We start from the raw sequence: 22,551 nt of genomic DNA, 5'->3' as shown, positions 1-22,551 counted from the left end.
TACAAATTTTCATTCTACAGATCCTATTTACATGTACAGGTAATACCCAACAGCAATACTTTACATAAAAAATCCGTCCATTTACACACTCGTCGCGACTGAAATAAATCGTCTTTTCTCTCTCTCCGTTGTCTCTCTCTTGAACTGAATACCCAGAAATCTAGAATATTTATTCATTCATTCCTGTAAAACTTTTTGATAACAGATGAGCCCATGCAATGACCAGTAAAGTCTGAAATTGCCTCCTCGTAGCCTTTCTCGCTTTCAAATAATCCCATACAGCTTTTACTTTCATAGCGTAAGCAACAACCTTCCATGACATGTACATGAAAATATGAGCTAAATTTTGTGCCTTCCACCAGTAGCCCTAGGTTCAATCCCATTTGACATAAGTAAAGCATAAATTGTTCCCAAATTGGTCGCAATTAACTTTTATGGGGAAAAGGTCTTGTCCGTGTGACCGAGGTATGGGCACTGATTTTTCTTGGATCGGTAGTATCATAACTTCCAATGCATTTCCATATCTTAAAAAGACCAATTTGGGAACAATTTACATTAATCATCATCTGTCAAAAGGGAATGGCCCTTTCATAGCTACATTGGAATTGTACTAACCTGCACTTCCAAATCGATAATGGGAACCTTGATTTACCCGTTTTACTATTTAATACACCATGTTATGTAGATCCCTGCCCAATTGACCCAGTACTAATATCATTGCAGCCATGCTCACCGCTGGAATTAACCTTTTAATATATTTGTGCAATATCTTTTTTTTTTTTAATATTCAGTTTGAAAGCACTGATATTTATCACAAAAAGCACTGATTGAAAACCATTCACAAAATCAATATGTAACAAGATCTATGTGCAGATTGAATTTAGATACCAATTACAAATAATTTCATCTTTACATGTGTTAACTGTTTGTAAATATTAAAGTATAATTGATATTGAAATGTTGGCTTATGTACGAAAAGGAAAATATGTGAGACAAAAAGAATAAAAGTACTTTTTTATATAAAACTCGATTTTATGCTGTTATCGAGTAATGACCGAGAGAAATTCCATAAATTTTCCAGTGCAAACTACAGACCTCTATCTATAGACACATAATAATTAATCAGATTTATTTACAACTTTTAATACCCACAGACACAACGGTAGCACTATAGCTTTGTGTTGTCAACCAAATGTACACAATGAGATACTTAGTCATTCATATTCACAATATAAACACATAGAAAATTGCATGTGCATAATTAAATGGTAGCACTTTATCATGTGTTCCTCCCTTTATTCCCCGCCAACGAGCCCAAACAAAACCATTTATGATGTCCAATTTCAGAGATGATTGTATATAAGCAATATGAACCAAATATCTTCTCTACGTTATTGATTTAAAAGCATAAAAACACAGCGAAGAAGGAGTGAAAGTAATTTGAATATTTTGACCAACAATCACTATTTTTCATTCACTAACCTTCAATGTTTATAATCTTCTACCCCCTTAAAAGTGATTGATTGATTGATTAATTACGCCTCAAAACTATATGAGACAACTGTTGTATGCCAAAATGTGATAACACAGCCATAGTACTCGCTATGATACAAAAATGCTGATTCAAGTTAGATAATAATGAACTTCTGTGGTGGGATATTGATGAAACAAGGAATATGCAACACTCGGTGTAAACACAACTGCGTTCTATCAATTACGATTGTCGGTGAAAAAGAACAAACCTCACAACATTGATGAAACGTTAAAAACTGAACGTGAAAACCAAGTGAACATATAACTCCCTTATTCAATTTACAACATCTGTCTTTTATACACACGTAAATGGCTAAGATAAATGGGAAAAAATCACATCCATACAAATATTTGTACACAAATATAATATTTACTGCAACATCTTTTTATAATACTTTCAGTCATTTTTTTTTTTATCCCTTGTAGATTCTTTAAGAAGCCAGTACAATAATGCTCTATGGCTGAGTTGAAAACCAACGCAATAATAAGAACAAGAAAACAAAATTGAACACACAAGTGCCAACACATCAATGAAGCAGTGAAAAATTTGGACTAAATCTAGTTTTACCAGAATTACAGATGAGGCTTTCTGCCGCTAAAATTCAAAGGCTACATATAACTTTAAGATTTTAGGATTTATATACATGGTTTTATGTTTGAGGATAGCTCTATTTTCAAAGTAAGTCACAAAAATACTGGTTCCTATTAATATTACAAGAATGGAGGAAAAACATGGAATATCAAATGAATGGTAGAAATAAATATCATTTTCTATTTTTAAAAGAAGTTATTTCTTTCATGATTATGAATCTTAATAAGGAAGAGGATTCACTGTCCTGATATGAGGTATAAAGAGCATGAACTTAGTTTTGAGGATTTAAATCATAATTATATAAATCCAGCAAAAATAAACGTGTCCACTTAATTCTTTCTAAGCTAATATGCGTTTTTGAACATCTAATTACTCTACCGCAAGGAGCCATAATCATTATTGCGTTTATCTTTTTCTTTAAATAACTACACCATCCAACGCTACGTATTATAATTATTTTCTCACAATACCATAAAAATGCTACTTTTTTCATCTTATGTAGTACAGCATAAATTACAAGATAATGATACGATATAGTCATACATTTTTTTTGTCTTCTCAAAAAATACATTAATATATAATCGGTCAAAAATCAATTTACAACTTTTAAAAAATCGCCAACGAATCTCGAGTGCGGCATTTGAAATGGTAGTTTTTGGAGAGGTACGGTAAGATGAGAGGGCAGTTTGAATTGTCTGTCATACATCGGCTTGCTCGATGGTAAAACATGGAGAGCATCTGTTACACAACCAAATATGAGGTGACGTCTATGGTCCATACATAGGTAGAGCAGGAAAATATGTGTATTTCAATCTAACTTTCTAGTTGGCTTCCTTATGTAACGTAATGAGGTATTCAGAAAAAATCTCCACCGACGTTCAACACCTCACACATTTTCTATATTGATTAATCACCAAAATGAATGTTTGTGCTTTAATTTACTCATTATCGCTAAATTCATATCCAATTCAGCCTTTGATGTGTCACAGATTAGGTCTTAAAATAACAATACTTTTTATAACAGATTCAAAACAAACTTGGTCTTTAAACGACCAAATATTCATACACAATCTTTAAACAAATGAGCATAAAAACCACACAAACTTTTCACAATAGCTATCGATTTGCACGATTACAGACCATTAAAACATGAAGTGAAAATTAAAGATCTTTGTCGAAAAAAATCAACCACTCTTTGTACAATATAATAATGCTTTGAATTTAGGAGGAGAAAGATATAATTGCAAAGTTTAAACAAGATGAAACTCAGCAAAAACAAAAATGGAGGAGCTTAAAGATAACGGGGGAGAAAAAAAACCTCTGAGAGAGGCGAGGATTGACTGAGCGAGAGAAGGAGGGATTTTACAAGGGAATACGATGGGATCATTCTCAGAATTTCATCGTTGAATCGTCCCACTCTAAGGGCGTCCCTTTGATTTCGACGCAAACTTCTTCTTCCTCTTCTTCTGAACTTGAACTCTCGTCCTCCAAACTATCCTCGTCGTCGTCTTCGCTCGACTCGTCCGTTTCTCCTGTGGCGATCGGCTGCAGAGGGGGAGGAGACAAGATTGGGAATGAAAGCTTTGCTTTTCTTGTGATGAATAGAGCATCAACAAGCATATATTGTAAAGTCCTAGAAGAATAATAATAATAATAATATTTCTTATATAGCGCTTAATACATCTACGATGTCTCTAAGCGCTTTATAGATATGCTATTATTATCCTGGTCATGGGATTCAATACTTGAACCAGAATCTGTCCATTTAAAGCAACCAACATTGATGAACTTCAAGAGTAAAATCATTAAATATAGTTTCATTGATGAACCGAGTATAAGATATCTTCCATGGATATAACCTTCACAAAAAATAAAGAATCTAGTACCTCTAGTTGACCTATATTACAGATGACGGGATATGGCAAGAAACATTCAGAAATGCAGAAAATCAAGATAAAAACCATCAAAAGCCAAAATATTGGGTTAGGGTAGGTTACTGACTGTGAAGCAATCGTCACCAGAATATGTCAAGGGTTCAGACACAAAGACGTAACTCCATATTTTGCCAAAATGTTCAGGAAAATGTGGGCTTTCCAGGAAATACAAAGACTTAACGCCACCCAACACCCCACTGAAGTCAATGGCTACTGAAACATAGACGTAACTTCTTAAACCACTTTTTCTCAAAATGGCCAAAATGGAGTTACGTCTTTGAGTCACAACTATCTCTTTCTGTGACTTACCCCTTCCATAGGATTGACCGTGATGTTGAGGGCCGAATCATCCCAGTCCATGTCCTGTCCATCAAAGGCTCTATTTGCCTTGTGAGCGGAGTAGATACGGAACACGCCCAGGACGATCATGAAGAGCAGGAACCCAACACAAAGAACCACCACGATGGCCATTGCTGTACCTGTAACGAGACATAGATGGAGCGAGAATGATTTACGAGATTCTCTGGAGGTTCTTATAATTGGTGTAGGGTCTGATGAAGCTAGCAGAACAGCAATTGAAAGCCGACGGCTGCTGTTTTCCAGATTGTGTAAAAAGATCTGATTCCAAAAATTTGGCACAGTGCACAGGTATTTAATCATTTTGCACCACATATGTGAACAAACATCACAGAGTAACGATAAAATTTCTTTTATTTGTGGTCTCATCGACCCGACATGATCATCGGGTATACTCTCTTCATGGATGCAGTCGTTACCATATGAAATAAAGTACCAACAACATTTAACATACGTAACCCGATTTTTGACCAACCAGAGCCAATAACCTAGTTTCAGGTGAATGCTATAAATGTAGGTCATCATGAAGCACTTGGGGGGAAAGAAGCCAGGATGAAATTGAATTAATTTGTGTACTGGGCTTTACCAGATTAGAGCTCTGGGAGGAAAACAAGGTTTATCTTGAATGTTAAAACAATACCACAATTTTGGTAGATCAAACTTAGCCCTTATGAAGATGAAAAGGGTTTAGCAGACTTGACTATACTTACTTGATACTGCGTTCTTGGATGTGATATGCTTGGGGGAGTTCTCCTTGAGTTTATCATGCACTCTAACGTTGCTATGACTGAACATTACAGACTGTTTGACATGACTGGGTTTGTTGAGGGCACGCATCGCCTGATGAAGTACTCCAATCTGGACAGAATGAAAAAGAGAAGAGGAAATTGATTAACCATATTGCAACACAACCTCAAAATAAAACTGTCCGTACAATTTATCTATCTTATGAAATAGTCTTGTTCGGGATGATGTTTTTTGTGGAGAACCAGTAAGGTTGTAATATTGACATTTCATATAAAAAATTAAAACAAACAAAGGGAAACTGATAATACTCTATATATTAATCACCTTTTTTGTTTAAGCTACACTATTTTACTCTCTTGTGGCTACATTAAAAATAAAAAAATAATAATAAAATTCCCTTTTCTTTTTTTTAACTATTGTTGCAAATCAAATTTAAACTAAAAACTGCATTAAAATGATCAGAACAAATTGAAAAAAAAATTGCTGATATTTCAGTGGACCCCAATTTAAGCCAGTACCTTTCTGTTTTTTGGCACACAATATGTTTCTTTCACTGATTATCTACATACATTGGTCACTAAAACGGTCAATTATTACAGTAAAAAATATAACTATATCACTACTGAAAGGAAGTAAAATTTGGTCTGTAAGTCAGGAAACATGATTCCCATTCTCAATACTAATTTAAAATCAAGTAAAAACAGACATAATAAATATAATAATAATCATGATAAAGTAACATATTGAATATCAATTTTCATATTTGCCTAGACAATGAGCTACTATCACCACCCCGCTTATACTTTTCAAATAAGGATTAAATGATTTAATGACGTACCCTGACATCGAAGTCATTGCTGACAAATCTTCCATTGAGCTCAGAGCAGTGCAGGGTGAGACGACGATCTTGGTTCTTACCGGACGCCACCTGGGAGTAGGAGATCTGCCTCAAGACGTTCTGGTAATCTTTCAATGTGGCAAGTCCTGTAACGAAGCAAAGAGAACAAAAACAAAAGATGGTTAATTCATATTAAAGTCAAACCTGCTCTAACGACCACCTGTATAGAAAGACCACCTGTATAGAAAGACCACCTGTCTACAAAGACCACATTTTTTGTTTTCTTTGAAAATTGTTTCTCATTGAAAAATGTACTACAGGAACCTGTCTACAAAGACCACTTTTTGTGTTTCCCTTAGGCAGCCGCTATAGACCGATTTGACTGTATATACATTTGAATTAACCTATTCTTGAGTATGAAGCCACATTACATCTACACTTAAACCTGCTATAGCAACCCCCTGTACAGAAAGACTACCTGTCTATAAAGACCACAATTTTTGTTCATCTAAAAATCTTGTCTGTCCTGAGTAAAAGTTCCTGGTGAGGCCTCTTTCCTTCCAGTCGACTTCTGGATGTCTCCACACATCCAGCAGCTTAACCCAGTTTACCCTATCAGACGCTTTCTCATAGTCTACAAAAAGCATATATTCATTTCTTTCTGTACTTATAGACTTGTTCACAAAGAGTTCTCATAACCCAGTGTCCATTATCAAACATTCAAAGCTTTCTCTTTTTCTTTTGCTATTCCAAGCCATATCAAGAATCAAAGTAGTTTTAACACCATATTCAAATGTTGAATATAAGTTTTACATGAAATGCAATTAAAGTCGAGCAAAATCCTATCCATGACTATCAACTAATCACTTCAAAAATACCTTAGGTGACAAGCACTTTGCTCCACGTCTACACCTAACAGAGGCCTTGGTCAGAATGATTTGTATAGACCTTGACAGTGACTATGGCATTTTTTTTTGACACAGGAAGCAATTTGTCTCCGACCTCTCCCCTCCCAAAAATACCCCTCCAAGGTCCCTCCTGCCCACGCAGACGTTCCTGTTTCCGCTCGCCCTTGTAGCGTGGACGCGAGAGTCCCAACAAGGCAGGGTGTTTATGGTCTAGAATAAGTGGCTTGAAAGATGAGTGTTGCATGTACTTTTGATGTGTTTTTTTTGTTTAGAGAGAAGCAAGATAAGAACATTATCATTAGCTCAGGAAGTTTTTTTTTTTCTTACCTTTGATGACGATTCCATTCTCAGAGTTGACCACGGTCAGGCCATGCTGTGTCAGGATATCCTCTGCAATGGTCAGTGTCTCTCCGTCCACAAGCCTGCCCTGCTTGACCAGTGCACTGCAGGAGTCCAGATTGTGGGTGATGAGGGCTGGGGTATCGCCACCTGTCACTTCTTGTTGATCTGAAGAGGAAAAAGAAAAGAAAATAAATAAAACATCTTGACAAATCTTGATAAACATTTCTTTCTTTCTTTTATTTAGGTCTTTTTTTTAAAGGTCGAATTGCGCTTTTAATTTTGATCACTCAGAACTCACTTCAGCTTATTATGAAGCACTTCATATGAAGCAAGTATTATGCAAATTTATGCATTTTGGGGTTTTACTTGCAAAGTAAAGCTGTGTAAACACTAGCACTAGACAGGAAGATAAGCCTGAAATATTATTAGTGGAGCCCAAATAAGGAAATGTTATTGTCAAATCTTAGTCTAAATGATAGTGTCCTTTAAAGCCCCACTATACTACTTATAGCTACTGCGCCCTCTATATAGCAAACAATGCCTAGTCGGTGCCTGTTGGTCCCCCATGATCCCCTTTTTCTTGTGTTAATTGAGAGCTCAGTTGATGAGATAACCACCGGTCAGTGACCACTCAGGGAAGTCTAATCCCTTCTGGCCAAACTAGTGCAGACAGGCTTAAATCCCATCTGTACTAGTTTACAGGAGGGATTAGACCACCCTGCAACAGTGCAAGATCACTGACAGGTGGTTATCTCATCAACTCAGCTCTGGATATTAACATAAGAAAACGAGGATCATGGGGGACCAACAGGCACCGCTTAGGCGTTGTTTGCTATATAGAGGGCGCAAGTGGCTAGCAGTAGTGCAGTGGGGCTTTAAAGGAAACAAAAATTGAAGGTTATGTTCGACCGACCTGCACCAAGTTCCTCCTCTTCTTGCTCTGTCATGATGCTGACGATAGTGATGGTCTTGAAGGGCGCGATGCCTGCCACGAGGTTAGCAACGGTCTGAGAGGTCGCCTGGGAGCCAGTGATGCTGATGGTAGGTTCGTGGGGGTGGAGGACCATCACGTAAGAGGAGACGTCCGGGATGACGATCTCAACTCCATTGCAGCTGTGGACGGAGATGGAGGAGTAATGTGTTATATATACCTTGGAAATATACCTTGGAAGTAGGCATTTAAATTTGAAAACTTTTGCCTCTCGTTGACATTAGGATGAAGAATCCTTTGGGACACATGTTTAGTGGCGCTGTGTTTAGTGTTGGATGTTTAATATGGACTGATTGTTTACAGAGTGAAGAATGGTGATACTTGGCTTAGCGTATTGTATTGGTGGAGATGAAAAGGATTTTAATAGCCCGAAATGTATCGTGATCATGGTCACCATCACCTAATAATAGTACTACCATGATCTTTATCATTACTACCACCAATACAATAACACCATATTAGTCTTAATCCTCATCATAATCATCATCATCATCATCATCATCAGCTCCATTATCACATCACTGCTACCCAAACAGTATCACCACTACCACCACCATCATCGCAATAGTTACTACTAAACCAGCACCAGCATCATCACCACCAGTACCCCTATGTTGGACCATCAGCATTACAAAAAACATCACTCCAAATACACTTCCCCATCTTCATTAGTATTAACTACTCCAGTAAAACCTGTCTATAGCGACCACTCAAGGGAAACACAAAAAGTGGTCTTTATAGGCACATGGTCTTCATGTACTGGTGGTCTTTCTATACAGGTGGTTGCAAAAGCAGGTTTCACTGTACAACTACCACATTCATCACCATACCACAAATACCGCCTGAATATATTCATCCTCACTTTCTGTCCCTTGTCCCTATAAAAAAAAAGAGATAACTTCATGACTGAACCTACCTAGCTTTTGTAGAGATGGTAAGAGTATAAACTACTACCACTACCACATTCATCACTATCATCACAAATACCACCTGAATATATTCATCTTCACTATATGTCCCTTGTCCCTATCCAGAAGAGATACATTTATGACTGAACCTACCTGGCTTTGGTAGAGATGGTAAGAGGGCGTCGACCCTGAGTGGGGAAGGTCCTTTCATTGATATAGCCAACCTGCTGCAGTACGCTGGAAAACTGCTCCGTCAGTTCACCCTGGGTGAGAAAAAAAAAAAGAAAAACAAGTTATTATTATTTTATAATACAATGTACAAGGTAATAATCATCAATATTACTAGTATTACCATTATTATGATCATTACTAGAAGGGGTATATTGATTTGATTTGATTTATTTATTTCTGTTTGATTTTCTTTTTCTTTTGCAGTTTTACAAATATATAACAAACAAAATTTAACAAATCATTGCAAATTTTACACATGAAAAAAGAGTCATATATGATCTCTTTTATTATGCAATACGAACAAACCACATAAATCATTTGTAACACTGGGCAAACAAAATCCCTATTCACAGAACATCCTCTCCCGACAGAATTGTTTTGAAAAAATAATTTTCGTAATTTATGAAGTTATTTTTATCTTCTGAAGATAGTGAGAGTAAGTCATTCTTGAAATGAACCAATTATTCATCTCAGTCAAAGACACAATGAATATCTGACAAAAGAGTCTCTCAGTAATCAAACAAACTAATCAACAAAGTATCTTCCCAGAATATTGTTCACAAAAGGAGAATCAACTGGAACAAACGTGCTTGATTAATTGGTGTTTTTTCAATGGTACTCTAGCAGCAGCCTATGGAATGAATTGTGATGTATTGTTCTCAATATAAGAATCTGCTACGTGTATTCCTATTATCATCTCGCAGGATTATTGGTGGTTGCATTTTTTGTCTGTTGCTAATATACACTGTATCATAACTTTATACTGAAAGAGATGAGACAAACTCCCCATCTTTTCATAATATGAGAATCACATTATTTGTTTTGTTTTGTTTTGTTTTTATATTCTTGAACTATCTATCCTCTCAATTAAGGTTGTTTAGTTCCATATTCAGACATATCCAAACTTCCAGAGACAGTAGAGTTGCATTTAATCGCTTCGTTACAAATTGGATATTCCCAATTGACAATCTCCCCCTCCATTTTGTCGAGGGAACCAGCAAATTCTAGTTTTCTGGGCAAGGCTTACTGAAGTCATCATAAGCCTCAGTTTGCGGACAACCCCCTGAAATTTGTGATCAGTTCAGAACATTTGTTTCAATGGAATGTTCACAAAATTTGACCGATGACTGTTTTGTCCGACATTGACAAGATCGTATTGAGACTTACGGAGAGAGTAAGGTTGGTGCGGGCAGTGTTGATGCGAGCCACGCTGACCGGCAGGTTACCGACGTTGAAGGAGAGACCCTCCTTGCATCTGACCATGCAGCTGACCACCTCGGGGGTCTCGATCTGACCGGGTAGGACGCTCAGACCGGCTAGGTAGCCCTGGAAATAGTTGGCAAACTTGTCCTGAGCTCCTGCAGGGAGAAAAGATAATTTACTGGTTAGACTCACACCTTCTAAATCCAAAGATTATTTACAACTTGACAAGTATGCAGCTAAAGTTCTTGTTTTCACCACAATATAGATTTACCCTGATTGCGGTCGTAAAATCCAGGCGACAACGCAGTCCTCAACTTGACACATGCGCAGAAGGTCTCAGTGCCAGTTCTACGTCGTAGATCACGTTGGTTGTGAAAATCAACAGCACTCTATTATGATTGAGGGGACAATCCTCAGATACATTATCTAACACCACTTTAAACAAATGTAGTTTTTAAAGCTTCTACCAACCTTGAATTTGTTATGCAAGCTTTCGTCCACTCCTGTGGACTTTCTCAAGCTAAATGAACAGTCTGAGTCACACGACTTAGCTTGAGAAAGTCCACAGGAGTGGACGAAAGCTTGCACAACACATTCAAGGTTGGTAGAAGCATTGAAAAATACATTTTATCATTATCCCCAACTGATGAAAGTTTTCTGTATCACCACTTAAAAATTTAACTTTGACCAAGACAATAACTTCAAGGATGCTTATTGATACATACCCTTAAAGCAAGCTCCTACAGTTGTAGATGTAGGAGTGGTGGTGTGATGGAGAGGCCAATCCTCGGATACTCTCGGACCGATCTGAGCTTCTCCGTCAATGAACAAGGAGGCCTGAATGGTAAAACAGGAAGAAAATGTTAAACAGTTTATGTGTAACACGGGTATTTAAACAGTCCTTACTAAAATCTGTTTTCACCTATTCTCCATCTTCATTGTCTTGTTTTTCATGCTTACTTTACACAGAATGAAAGTGAGGTGGTACTTAAAGGAGTATGAAAATGTGATAATAGAGAGTGACTTACAATGTGACTTCTATCACAGTATTCATAACACATCATCACTATCATATCATCACATTTTCAGGACTGCTCAATCTTCCCTCTCTCTCACATGCTGCACCCCCAAGCCTACTGTATATCATCACTAGTATCAACATCACCACTAGTATCATTAATCTTCATTCTTGAATCAACCCCTATTCTTCCTCCTCTTCATCATCATCAACTCACCATCATCACGTTCATCATCATCATCATCACCACTACAATCGTCATCATCATTACCATCAACATCATTATCCTTACCATTATTACCATCATCGTCATCACCATCATCACCATCATTATTTTCAAAAGCATCACCTTCCATCGGTACATGGAGGGGGAGAAACCAACCCTGACATGAGACAAACATCATCCACCCTAACCCCTTCCTAACCCATGACCAAAGCATACAACAGACCAAAGTTTTACACACCTGTAATTCCTCTACGTTGATGGTGTAGCGATGCCACTCCTGGTCGCACACCTGCCTCAGCTTCCACCGGTACATGGAGGGGTAGAAACCATCACCCGTCTCCTGACGCGAGACGAACACCAGCCGACAGTTGTGGACGTACAGGCCGTAGTGATGACGGTTCATTTCTGTATGGTCAAGGGTGGTGGAAGAAAGAAAATGTAGTAATGAACAAAGGGTAAACATTTTACTTCGATGTAACATTCAACTACCTAATTCTTTTATCTTTAGATGTCTTGTAATTCATGTGACTGGGTACTGGGTTATGAAGGCTATTCAAGGAAAGCTACAGTAGTAGCTTTACATCGTATTTTTCAAAAGATATAGGTATTAATCCTCATTATCAAGTCTATTGCAGAGGACTTAAAGCTGTGAGTCTCCTGGTTGCTTATTTACAAGCACACACATGCTTTCTTAGCAGTCGGGTAAAACAAACCATGTACATGTTCCTATAGTCTTTTTAATGAGGATTTAATGAGTACGACTGTTCGGGCAAAACAAAACTTTTTTTTGTTTGTTTATAGACAGGTGGTCTTTCAACACAGGTGGCTTCTAAAACAGGCTTCACTATATAAAAGAGGACATACCTCCCGATAACCCTTAAAGGGATCCGGTAACTTTGTCTCAGATTCTGAAATAAAATTCTGGATTTAGCTCATGATGCAATGATAATTATAAACCTTTAGGTCAGTCAGGAACCCCATGACTTTTACAAGCCGATCGCCTGTCCGATTATCAAGATATTTATGATTGGAATTACAAATTTTGAAAACTGTTCGCCTGACGGTTTTCATAACACTACAGTCTATTGGGAAAAACAAGTATGGTATAACCGGTCACTCAAAGATTTTTACTTTTTTGAGGCACTTCTTGATCATTTTGAAGCGCGATTTTTTTAGGGCTTCAAGGTTACACCATATCACAGACACTGATAACATGTAGGACCGTGTATCTCAGATTTAACATTGTTAAACGATCCCTTTAAAATGCCTTTAGTTGGCAAAGTTTTCCTTTTTGTGTGGGTGGGGGAAGGGGAGCACTTCTACCAAATATATGGTCTAACCTACATCTCCATGAACCTAGCTAAAACTGATGAAAAAAACTTTAATTTCTCACGCTGCCAAATTGGCCTATTTCATACTCTTCATATTTTTCAGCACCAATTTCATTTTTTCACAACTTTCTCTTGCCTCGCACCTGATCGTAAACGCGGGATTGTAATGAAGATCTCAGCGTTTAAAACAGACAGACCATTTATCAACCATGAAATGAATCTCTTTAACCATGACATTGGCTAATTGGGCCTAAGGGTCAATTTTACAGACTGGTGGTTCCGTTTTCCTCTGCACCAACATCTTTTCCTCTAGGGTATGATCTGAAAATACTTGTACCATTACTAAATTGCAGATATTTGCTTGCCTCAATTTCAGAAAACGAATAATGCTTTTGATAGAGCAGAACAGCAAGTTCATATTCTGCAGCTGAGAATGGGAAATCTAAAACATCTTGTTGAGATTAAAATGTATGACATGTCAAATTTAGGTTAGGTTCACAATTTTGATAATATGAACTATACATCCGAAGTCAGCCATGATATCACAATGACATAAATAAATATAGAAATATGAGAGCAAATATTTAGAAAATTTAAGTACGCTAATCTTGAAATGGAGATCATTAAACTAACTGGCAAGTGTTACTTTCCAATGTGAGGTGGTTTTCTCTATTTTCATTTGTACAGAAGATTTTAAAAACTTTTTAAAAACAATATTCTCCAATGAAATGTTTAAAGCAAACTTCTGGCTGAATTGGAACATGCTCTTAAAGCCTGTCTGCACTAGTTTGGCCAGGGGGATCAGACCTCCTGCAAGGTCACTGACAGGTGGTTATCTCATCAACTCAGTTCTCAATTAACATAAGAAAAAGGACCACTGGGGACCAATGGGCACCGATTAGGCATTGTTTGCTATTAAGGTCGCAAGTTGCTATAACTAGTGCAGTGGGGCTTTAAAGAAATCATATGGGTCACCCTCTGTAGTGAAACTTAAGAAAAAATGTATATACATACACTTATATGTACATCAATTATCCAGACTAATTTAAAAAATAAACTGTTCATAAGTTTTTTTTTAAATTCCAATCGACATATTCCCTGTAAATTTTCCATATTGCCTAGCCCAACATAGGACAAACCGCAGGTACCCCTTCCCCTTAACCATCTTAAACCTAAGCCTGGCTTGGATAACTCATTTAACACCGTGGGCTGCTGTTGTGCAAATCAAGTAACATAACTTGTCAACACTTCCTTCCGCGGAAGGGAACTTTAAAATTGCGCTCAAAGTCCTAGCCCCACAGACAAGGAACGCAGTAAAGATGAACATTATTGATGCCACGGTCCGTGGGCAGTTGGCTGGATTATGCGGATGACCACTAGTATAGATAGCGATTAAATCGTTGAGCTCTCTGGCCTTATTGGTCTTTTAATTCCATAGAGATTTTGCAATAGATTTTGTAACTACTGTGAAGTTTACATCGAAGGGGAAGTCAGGGAAAAGGTTTGCTTCCGCTAGCAGCTGTTAGCCCTGGACGGGGAAATATATGATATCTCGATTCTCTCAAGGAATTTGTAGCCATGGTTGAGAGTTTGAAATAATTTTGACAATTAATGATCTTAATTGATCTCAAATCGTTCGTCAATGCAGACAATTGTGGCAGTATTACTAGTTTAGAATATTAATTGTGACCGCAAACAAATTAGATTATTGATAACTGTATCTATGTATTTATCTATACTGTGGACAATGGTTCAAAGTTGTGAAATATCCAATATTATCTTCTCCAAGAGATCTCATGACCACCAAATCATTGATAAGTTATCTATCATCACGTGAGTATTACAGCTATTTATACTGACAATACAGAAGTCGTTAAGGCATTGATAAAGTCAGTAGTCATGAAATTAATTAAAGAGTATCGGTAATTGCCCATAAACATGAAGCAGAACAAATCCTAATTAAATCATCCTAATTTGTTTGTTATCTTAGAAATGCAATGTCATCAAGTGAATTTGACCTCCTTGTCATACTAATATCCTCTGTCAAAACTTCAGTAATGTAGAAGGTCTATCAGGGACCCGTTTCACAAAGCCTTCTTTCAGTGACAAATCTGCTGATAACCAATCAGAAGCAAGGATTTCAGTAGCTTATAACAAGAATTGTCATTTGTCACCGATGACAAGTTTTGTGAAACACCCCCCAGATGTACAGAAAACTACTGGGAAGGATAGACGTACAAGGGAAAAGCAGAAAACAGGTTGTATTAAACTGGTAGATAGAGGAGGTAGATAGGTACATGAGGAAATTGAAGATGACCATGAAATAGGGAAGGAATATGATGACAAGGAGAAACAGAAAACCCTCTTCATAAAATCTCTATATATAAATATTTCTCGGTAAGTAAAGTTAAAAAACCAAAGAAAATTGAAGGCACACACAGTGTAATCTGAAAACTCGGCAAAACAAGATCACTGCATTTCCTGGTGCACTGCCAATAAATGGAACGACAAAGGTCTGTTTGATGTTTTTTGTTGTTGCCTTTTGTAATTAGTGATTACATAATCAAAGGTTCAGTACTGGTACTCTTTTTTATAAATATACCTATCATCTATCGTTGATATCTATTCATCACAGTTAGATAAAGTTTACTGAAGAAATCAAAAATCAAAACAACATTACCATAAAAAATGTGAATGAAAAATTCTAATTCTCTTTAATATCATACATATCCAATGATGTCCATATTTTATGAGGTTTGAGTACATTTAATCTATTTCTTTTCTTGAAAATTCCACAAGCATGCTTTGGCATACATGCTAAGCAAGTTAATAATGAATGGTTGTACTAGGTGTTTCTCCCAAGCATCTCTTTTTCCCCACCGATATCTATACATGTAATTCATTCTCGTTTGTACCAACATACAATTCCATTTGTGTGTGTTATTTTCTTTTAACTTTGGCAAAATAAAATTGAATTAAATTGAACCAGTCCCTTTAAATTCAAATACCATGCCCCTCTTGATATAAAACACGCTTCTCTCGTCACAGTACTTATAGGGTTCTGATATCAATATCACTTATAGTCCCAGGCAATAAAAGCAATCCATTTCCCCTTTTTTTTGTGGGCTCCTACCTATCATCGAGGATGATTTTTGAGAGAGGGGGGAAGTTTCTTACTTTCTTTACCCCCCTCTCCAATCTCCATGGTGATTGGAAAGCCCCCTTCCTGCTTGGGATTTACGGTCAGGGGGGCAAGCGAACGGATAAGGGGTCAAATTGTGATTGGGGTGTTGCTGGGTTCCTGTTGTGCAGGAAGTATGCTAGAGGTTTGATAACTGAAATCAATAGCAATTAAATTGTATGATTTGTATTTAATCAAGCTGTCTCTTTCAATTCTTATAATAGTTTTTACTTTGACAAGTAATGCTATAAAAAGGAGTAATGTTTAGAGAAGTAATTACATGTCAAGTTCTATATACATTTTTGTATAAGAAGATTAATGATGACTGTGGAAATGTACTGTATTTACAACAACAATGTACTTTCCTTTTTAATTGATTTTGTACACTTAACTTTCCCTTTTTGGCCAACAAATTGTGCCAAATTAAATATGTTGATACAGTTTCCATTGACATATTGGATGAACAAAAAAATAGCTTTTAGATCACTCTCAAAAGGTTTTTATACACAATTAACAACTGAATTATAGGTACCCTTAAAAATTGTTTGTCCCGATTTATGCTTCTCAAGAATGTGACATATTAAAGCTTACAGTACATCAAAAAGTATTAATAAAGGCCCTTGGAAGTTTAGTCATTTTTGAGTATGTGAAAAATTGATTTGTCATGAGTATGCAACATATTAAAGCTTACATCTAAAAGTATTCAACAAAAGTCCTAATGCAACTAGCCCACCTTTCATTATTGAGTTACAAAAAAAAAAACAATATCAAATTTACAAGGGGCATGAATAATTCAGTTGTTAACAGTAAATATTGGATAAACACAAAAGCAGCTTATAGACAGGTGGTCATTCTAAATAGGTTTTATATAGATGTACCTTATCCTAACAATTCCAGTGTTTAACACACTGACCTTTGTAAGCAACTGAGCAGGTGGAATTTCCACAGAGGTGACAAACTGAAATGTCAGGTTTCAATGGATATATTTTTCGATGATTTATTAATAGGATTGAAGAAAAAAAAGATCAAGTTCATACTGCAGTGAAATACTGTGAACTACCGTACATATTACCTGATTAAGAGCCAGAAGGGTATAACATGATATAATATATATTTGCTATGTATTTTGTAAGTTTGATATATTTTATTTCCTTATTTTGTATGTTTTCCTTTTATGGTTCGATGAAAAGAAATTTTTTGAATATTTTTTAATCAGGTTATGATGATATGAGTTCTTGCCAATCTGGCTTTCAGTGTATGGTATATGTGACTCTACTCTTTCCACAGCACAATGCATAATATTAGTAATGGTAATGGTAATGGTAAAAGTAATAGTAATAGTAAAAGTAATGATAATAATAATAAATAATAATAATATATGCCATATTTATTTAGCACATTTAACAAATATGTCCCTCGTTCCTAAAAAGACAAATTTAAGACAAATTTTCGATATATTCTGGCAGTTAAACCTGATACTCTGTTAATGTAATCTGGAAAGAGCGTTACCCATACAACTTTGTATTTAATTGAGAGAATTTTGGGAAGCCCTGAGGTTTCTGGAAAGAGTTTGACCTGTAGAACTTCATGTTTATTTGAGGGATAGTACGGAGGGACTTTTGGGAAGACCTGAGGTTTCTGTTCCATATATTCACAAACAAGTACATGAAGCTCAAACATGAATATCATATCTCAATGGGCTTATCTTTAAAATTATTATTGACAAGGTTAATACCAAACGAGGCAAGTTTTCATCTAAGGTGGAGTAAACACCCCCATGGTCACCACTAAACCCGATTCCTTCCTGACCCTACCACTTGTAGGGTGCGTTCAAGCTATTTTTTAAAGCTACAATCACAAACATGAATCACAAATCAAAACGCAGTTAACAAACACGGTTACTGCGGGAGAGCGTTTAAGCGAATTTTCATCAACGCTGATTCTCGCTCATTTCAAGCTCAGCCACTGCGCATCACGCTGTGCAGTTTGACCCAGGAAGTATAGGTCAACTTCACCACATGCTCTCTGTCTGTGCTTACGGTCGACTGTCGGTCAAATTGGAACAGGCCACGATTATGACGTCATAGAATCATGATTGAGATCTCTCTCATTCAAGCGAATTCTAGCGACCATGATTCTGCGATACAAACGCATCTTTTTCAGCGTCTCATGTTTGTGTTTTTAAACACGTTCATTTTTACGACTGACAAAAAAAATCCCTTGAACGCAACCATGTTTTAAACTTAACGTCTTTGAAAACCGTGATTCTAGGGTGAAAAAGTGTCGATTGAACGCACCCTAGACCGATTCCTTCCTGACCATACCACTTGTAGACGGGTGTCTTCGAGGAGCAAACACCCGGAGGGGCTAATGTAGCGACATGAGTTTGCAAACTTGTGAAGTGTCGAGAGCCAATAGCCCTGGGACTTGATCAAATTGGAAAATGTGCTGTGTGATGGGACAGTAGGCCATGTTTGAAAGTGATATGTACATGTAACATACTGAACGTGTGATGCAATGGATGAACGGATTGAATGAAGAAATATATGAATGAAAGAATAGATGATGATGATGTGGAGATGCGCATATGAACTTTTTTGTCTTTACACTAGTGTTACATGTAGTAACTGCAAGAGACTCTACTATTTTCTAACATAATTTATTTGGATATCTAGTTATAATTGGAACTTCTCTATACTCTATAGATATAATTTAGCTTTATTTTTCTCAAATATTATCACAGTATTTGTAAATTAGATTTTGTTTTCTTTACAATGTAAATAAGTCCATTTACAAGTAGACTCTTCAAATGTTTATGCCAAATAATTTTTTTGGTAAAGTTTGTTACTTCCCTGCTCTTTTACAAAGGTTCTTTCTTCGATTTCCATTCATTTCTTCTTCATGAACACAGGCGTGTTTTCCTGTTTTCCCCCTTTCCTACAGTGAGATTCTTATCAAATAACCATACTACAACTCAAGGTATAACATCTACAATCTCAATCACTATGTGCTCCAGAAATGCTAATTCCTTAAATCTCCAGAGCGTCTCGCAAAACAGGTGTCACCTCTAAATCCCACGTCTTCATTACAATCGAAAGGGCTGTCTCATTCAAGAACTTGCCTGCGTGTGTACATCACCCTGTAACATACACTCTTTTGGTTGTACTCTCCGAGAGCATGACAAACAGAATGAAACAGTTGACAGGAAATTACATAGAGCCAGCGACGTCTGCTCTCCGCGAAAGGAAATATGGGTTGGCTTACTTATGTATCTGCTATTCCTCCACCCCTGGCGTATCAAAAACATTTGATTTTGCTCAGCCGGCGGGGGTTCGCTATCATTGAAGGCCACGGCAAGTGACCTGGTTTTTGTTTTCTGCTTATAGGAAGCATCCGTCCGTCCTCGCACCCCCATTAATCCCCCTTCATGCAACCCCCTTTACCCCTCCTCAGACTTGTGTTGGGAGGGATCCATGTGTTAGGAGGTGAACGCCCACCACAGCCCCTGCCAAATATAGAGGGAATGATAGATTTTGGCTTCTGGTGGAGTGTGTCAACGACACCCTTGTCTATAACACAAGAGTCGGATTTTGTCTTCCTCGGTGCCTTTGGGGTGAAGAAGGTTTCGCATGTCACAAATGTGCCTCCCGTGAATGACAACAGCACTTATCCTTCATTCAGAGCCAGAAGGTGTTACTTCCGAGTTGGAGTATAGGACTTAACGCCCTTCTGGCTCCAAACAGACGATATTACTTCTCAAACATTCATTTCTGCGAAATAATAATAATTCAAGGAATAACTCTTGTAAGGTAGCCATATGACACATGTTACTTGAGCATAGGCTAGTATCGGTGCTGCTATCAGCCTTGGGGTTATTATCTGAAACTAGAATCAGGAATTGTTCTACATCAGGGTCTATCCATGCTCAACAGATGTTAAACCAACAAGACGACAGGACAGTTTCACCTTGCAAATGTTTATGATATCATATTAACATCGTAACGTGTAAGAAGCATTTTGTAGCATCTAAAAGAAAACATTTCCATGATCTAACTCCTGCATCAGGAAGTATACTTTGCCATTATGAAATTGCTAGTTCTTTCGTTCACTATTCAACACAGTTGTCTGTAACAAATTCATGCATGCACCATGCAAGTATAATTTTATGCTCGAGACAATATCTACATGAACATTGACAGATTGTCCTTAATTTCCCGTAAATGGAAGAGATGACTACAATGTTTTATCTTGATGGGCCTAAATGGACCTTACCAGCTGACCATTAGACCACTTCTGTGACTAAACACTATACCAAACAATATAACCCAAACCCTAAATCCATACCCTTAAAAATCCAGTGCTAATCTAACCCTGTATCTTTGGCGAAAGAAAAGCTCTGAGAAACCTAGTCACCTAGAGACCAAATCATTCTTCCTAGTGGAAACTCTTTAAAGCCTGTCTGTACTAGTTTGGCCAGGGGGGATTAGACCTCCCTGAAAGGTCACTGACATGTGGCAATGTCATCAACTCAGCTCTCAATTGACATAAGCAAAAGAGGATCATGGGGGATCAACAGGTACCGCTTAGGCATTGTTTGCTATATAGAGGGAGCAAGTAGCTAGAAGTAGTACAGTGGAGCTTTAAATTTTTTTTGATCAAGACCCTCACCTTTGCTGTCTGACTTGCAGACGATGTATTCCGGGTCTCCACCGACGATGTTTCGGTGCTTCATCCAGAAGGAGATGGAGAACGTCGAGGTCAGGTTGTTGGGCGGGGCAAACTGCTCGGGAACGATGACCGCATCCTCGACACCATCAAACTGGTAGATCTGGTCACTCTCGTTGCCATTGTCCGAGGTCAGTTTCTTGGTCCACTGCTCGCCGGCATTGGGGCGGGGCAGGAGATCGTAGGTGCCTGCATCAGCATCTATACAGAAAATGGTGAGAGGGAGGGACAGAAACGGCGAGAACAGAAGAGGGGCGGTTATCATTAGATATTACATTTATTTAAAGACTTGAATAGAGTTCATCGCAAACTTCATAAAAGCTACAACTCTCAAACCCAGACCGACCCCTCTCGATTACTTGCAACATTTATATAACATCACCAGACAGGTAAAATACATGTACATGAAGACCTAACTCCTGTCATCCTTATGTTGAACTTGCTTTTCCATGCATCATAAAGGTAGATTTAGAAATTACACACTTAATCACTTGACAAAACCTGCAGCAAAATATAAATGAAAAGCACTTCAGGTTTCTTTGTCATATAAAAGATGGATCATTGAATGCGCATACAGTAGGGACTCTTTAATGTTTGTAGGTATGTTTTTTGTTAAAACCCTAACATATTGCCACCTCCCTTTCATTAACGTACAATTTTTGCAGTGGCAGATTATTGTGGTTTTACAATATTATGTCTGAACAGGAATTAGGAAAGAAAGAATGGTACAATCTTCAAACTTACTGCAAAGCGTGCGCTGCGACTGTGTTGAATAGGTCTCCCTGTCGCAGCCGAACCCGATATGATCGGTCTGAAGAGTCACGGTGGTGGTCAGCGACGACGAGTTGCACACCAGACGTCCGCAGGTGTCCAGGAAGGCCTTGGGCGCCAACGCGGTGGCCTTTGAGCCCGGCAGGTACTCGATGCGCTTGGGCACGCCCTTCCAGCCCGGCTGGCACTGCTGCGAGACGTGAATGTTGATGGGGATGGTCTCACTGCAGAGACCGCTGCAGTCGCACGACTTGATCTGGAGGGAGTAGGTGGGTCCGCCGTCTGATGTGAGGGGTGAGACGGCAGAAATACGACCTGGAGGATTGGAAGAGAGGAGTGGAAGAAGAAGAAAAATTAATGACTTGATCTTTAGTAAGATACTCAATAGATTCATTGTCAGTTTTATTCATGATTATCATCTTTTAATAAAGCAACAAATAACAACAACTTCGACATCAACAGCATCAACAACAAGGAAATTGTAGCAAAATAGGAAGGGGGTGGGGGTGGTTCACTAAAATGGAAACTGTTATAAACCTGTTCAGCTTGCTTATAGTGATTGCTAATCACAAGTAAAAATCTGTGAGTGCCTACCGGCATCTAAAACTTGACACCCTTCCTTGAAATGTCTGAATCTCCAAGAGGAAAGGTACTTACATGGGGTTCTTAAAGAAACTATTTCAAATCAACATCATGAATCAGATGGAAGGGTTAT

General features: G+C 37.6%; 1 protein-coding gene across 1 annotated transcript; it reads right to left on the bottom strand.

The window, feature by feature from the left end:
• Window positions 1-3,453: 3,453 nt before the first annotated feature.
• LOC115921539 (calsyntenin-1-like) lies at window positions 3,454-22,230 on the bottom strand. Its single transcript, XM_030979027.1, has 12 exons — window positions 21,810-22,230; window positions 21,009-21,266; window positions 12,067-12,233; window positions 11,310-11,421; window positions 10,549-10,739; window positions 9,304-9,413; window positions 8,165-8,364; window positions 7,237-7,416; window positions 6,002-6,147; window positions 5,127-5,274; window positions 4,369-4,538; window positions 3,454-3,670 (listed from the first exon to the last, which is right to left on the bottom strand). Exons 1-12 carry the CDS (start codon window positions 22,228-22,230, stop codon window positions 3,515-3,517), a joined length of 2,259 nt encoding a protein of 752 aa, XP_030834887.1. The 3' UTR covers window positions 3,454-3,514.
• Between the last annotated feature and the right edge of the window lie 321 nt (window positions 22,231-22,551).

Source organism: Strongylocentrotus purpuratus, unplaced genomic scaffold (genome assembly GCF_000002235.5).
Source record: "Strongylocentrotus purpuratus isolate Spur 01 unplaced genomic scaffold, Spur_5.0 spur5_contig_816, whole genome shotgun sequence".
Taxonomy (NCBI): Eukaryota; Metazoa; Echinodermata; class Echinoidea; order Camarodonta; family Strongylocentrotidae; genus Strongylocentrotus; species Strongylocentrotus purpuratus.
This window is presented reverse-complemented; position numbering and strand designations above follow the sequence as displayed.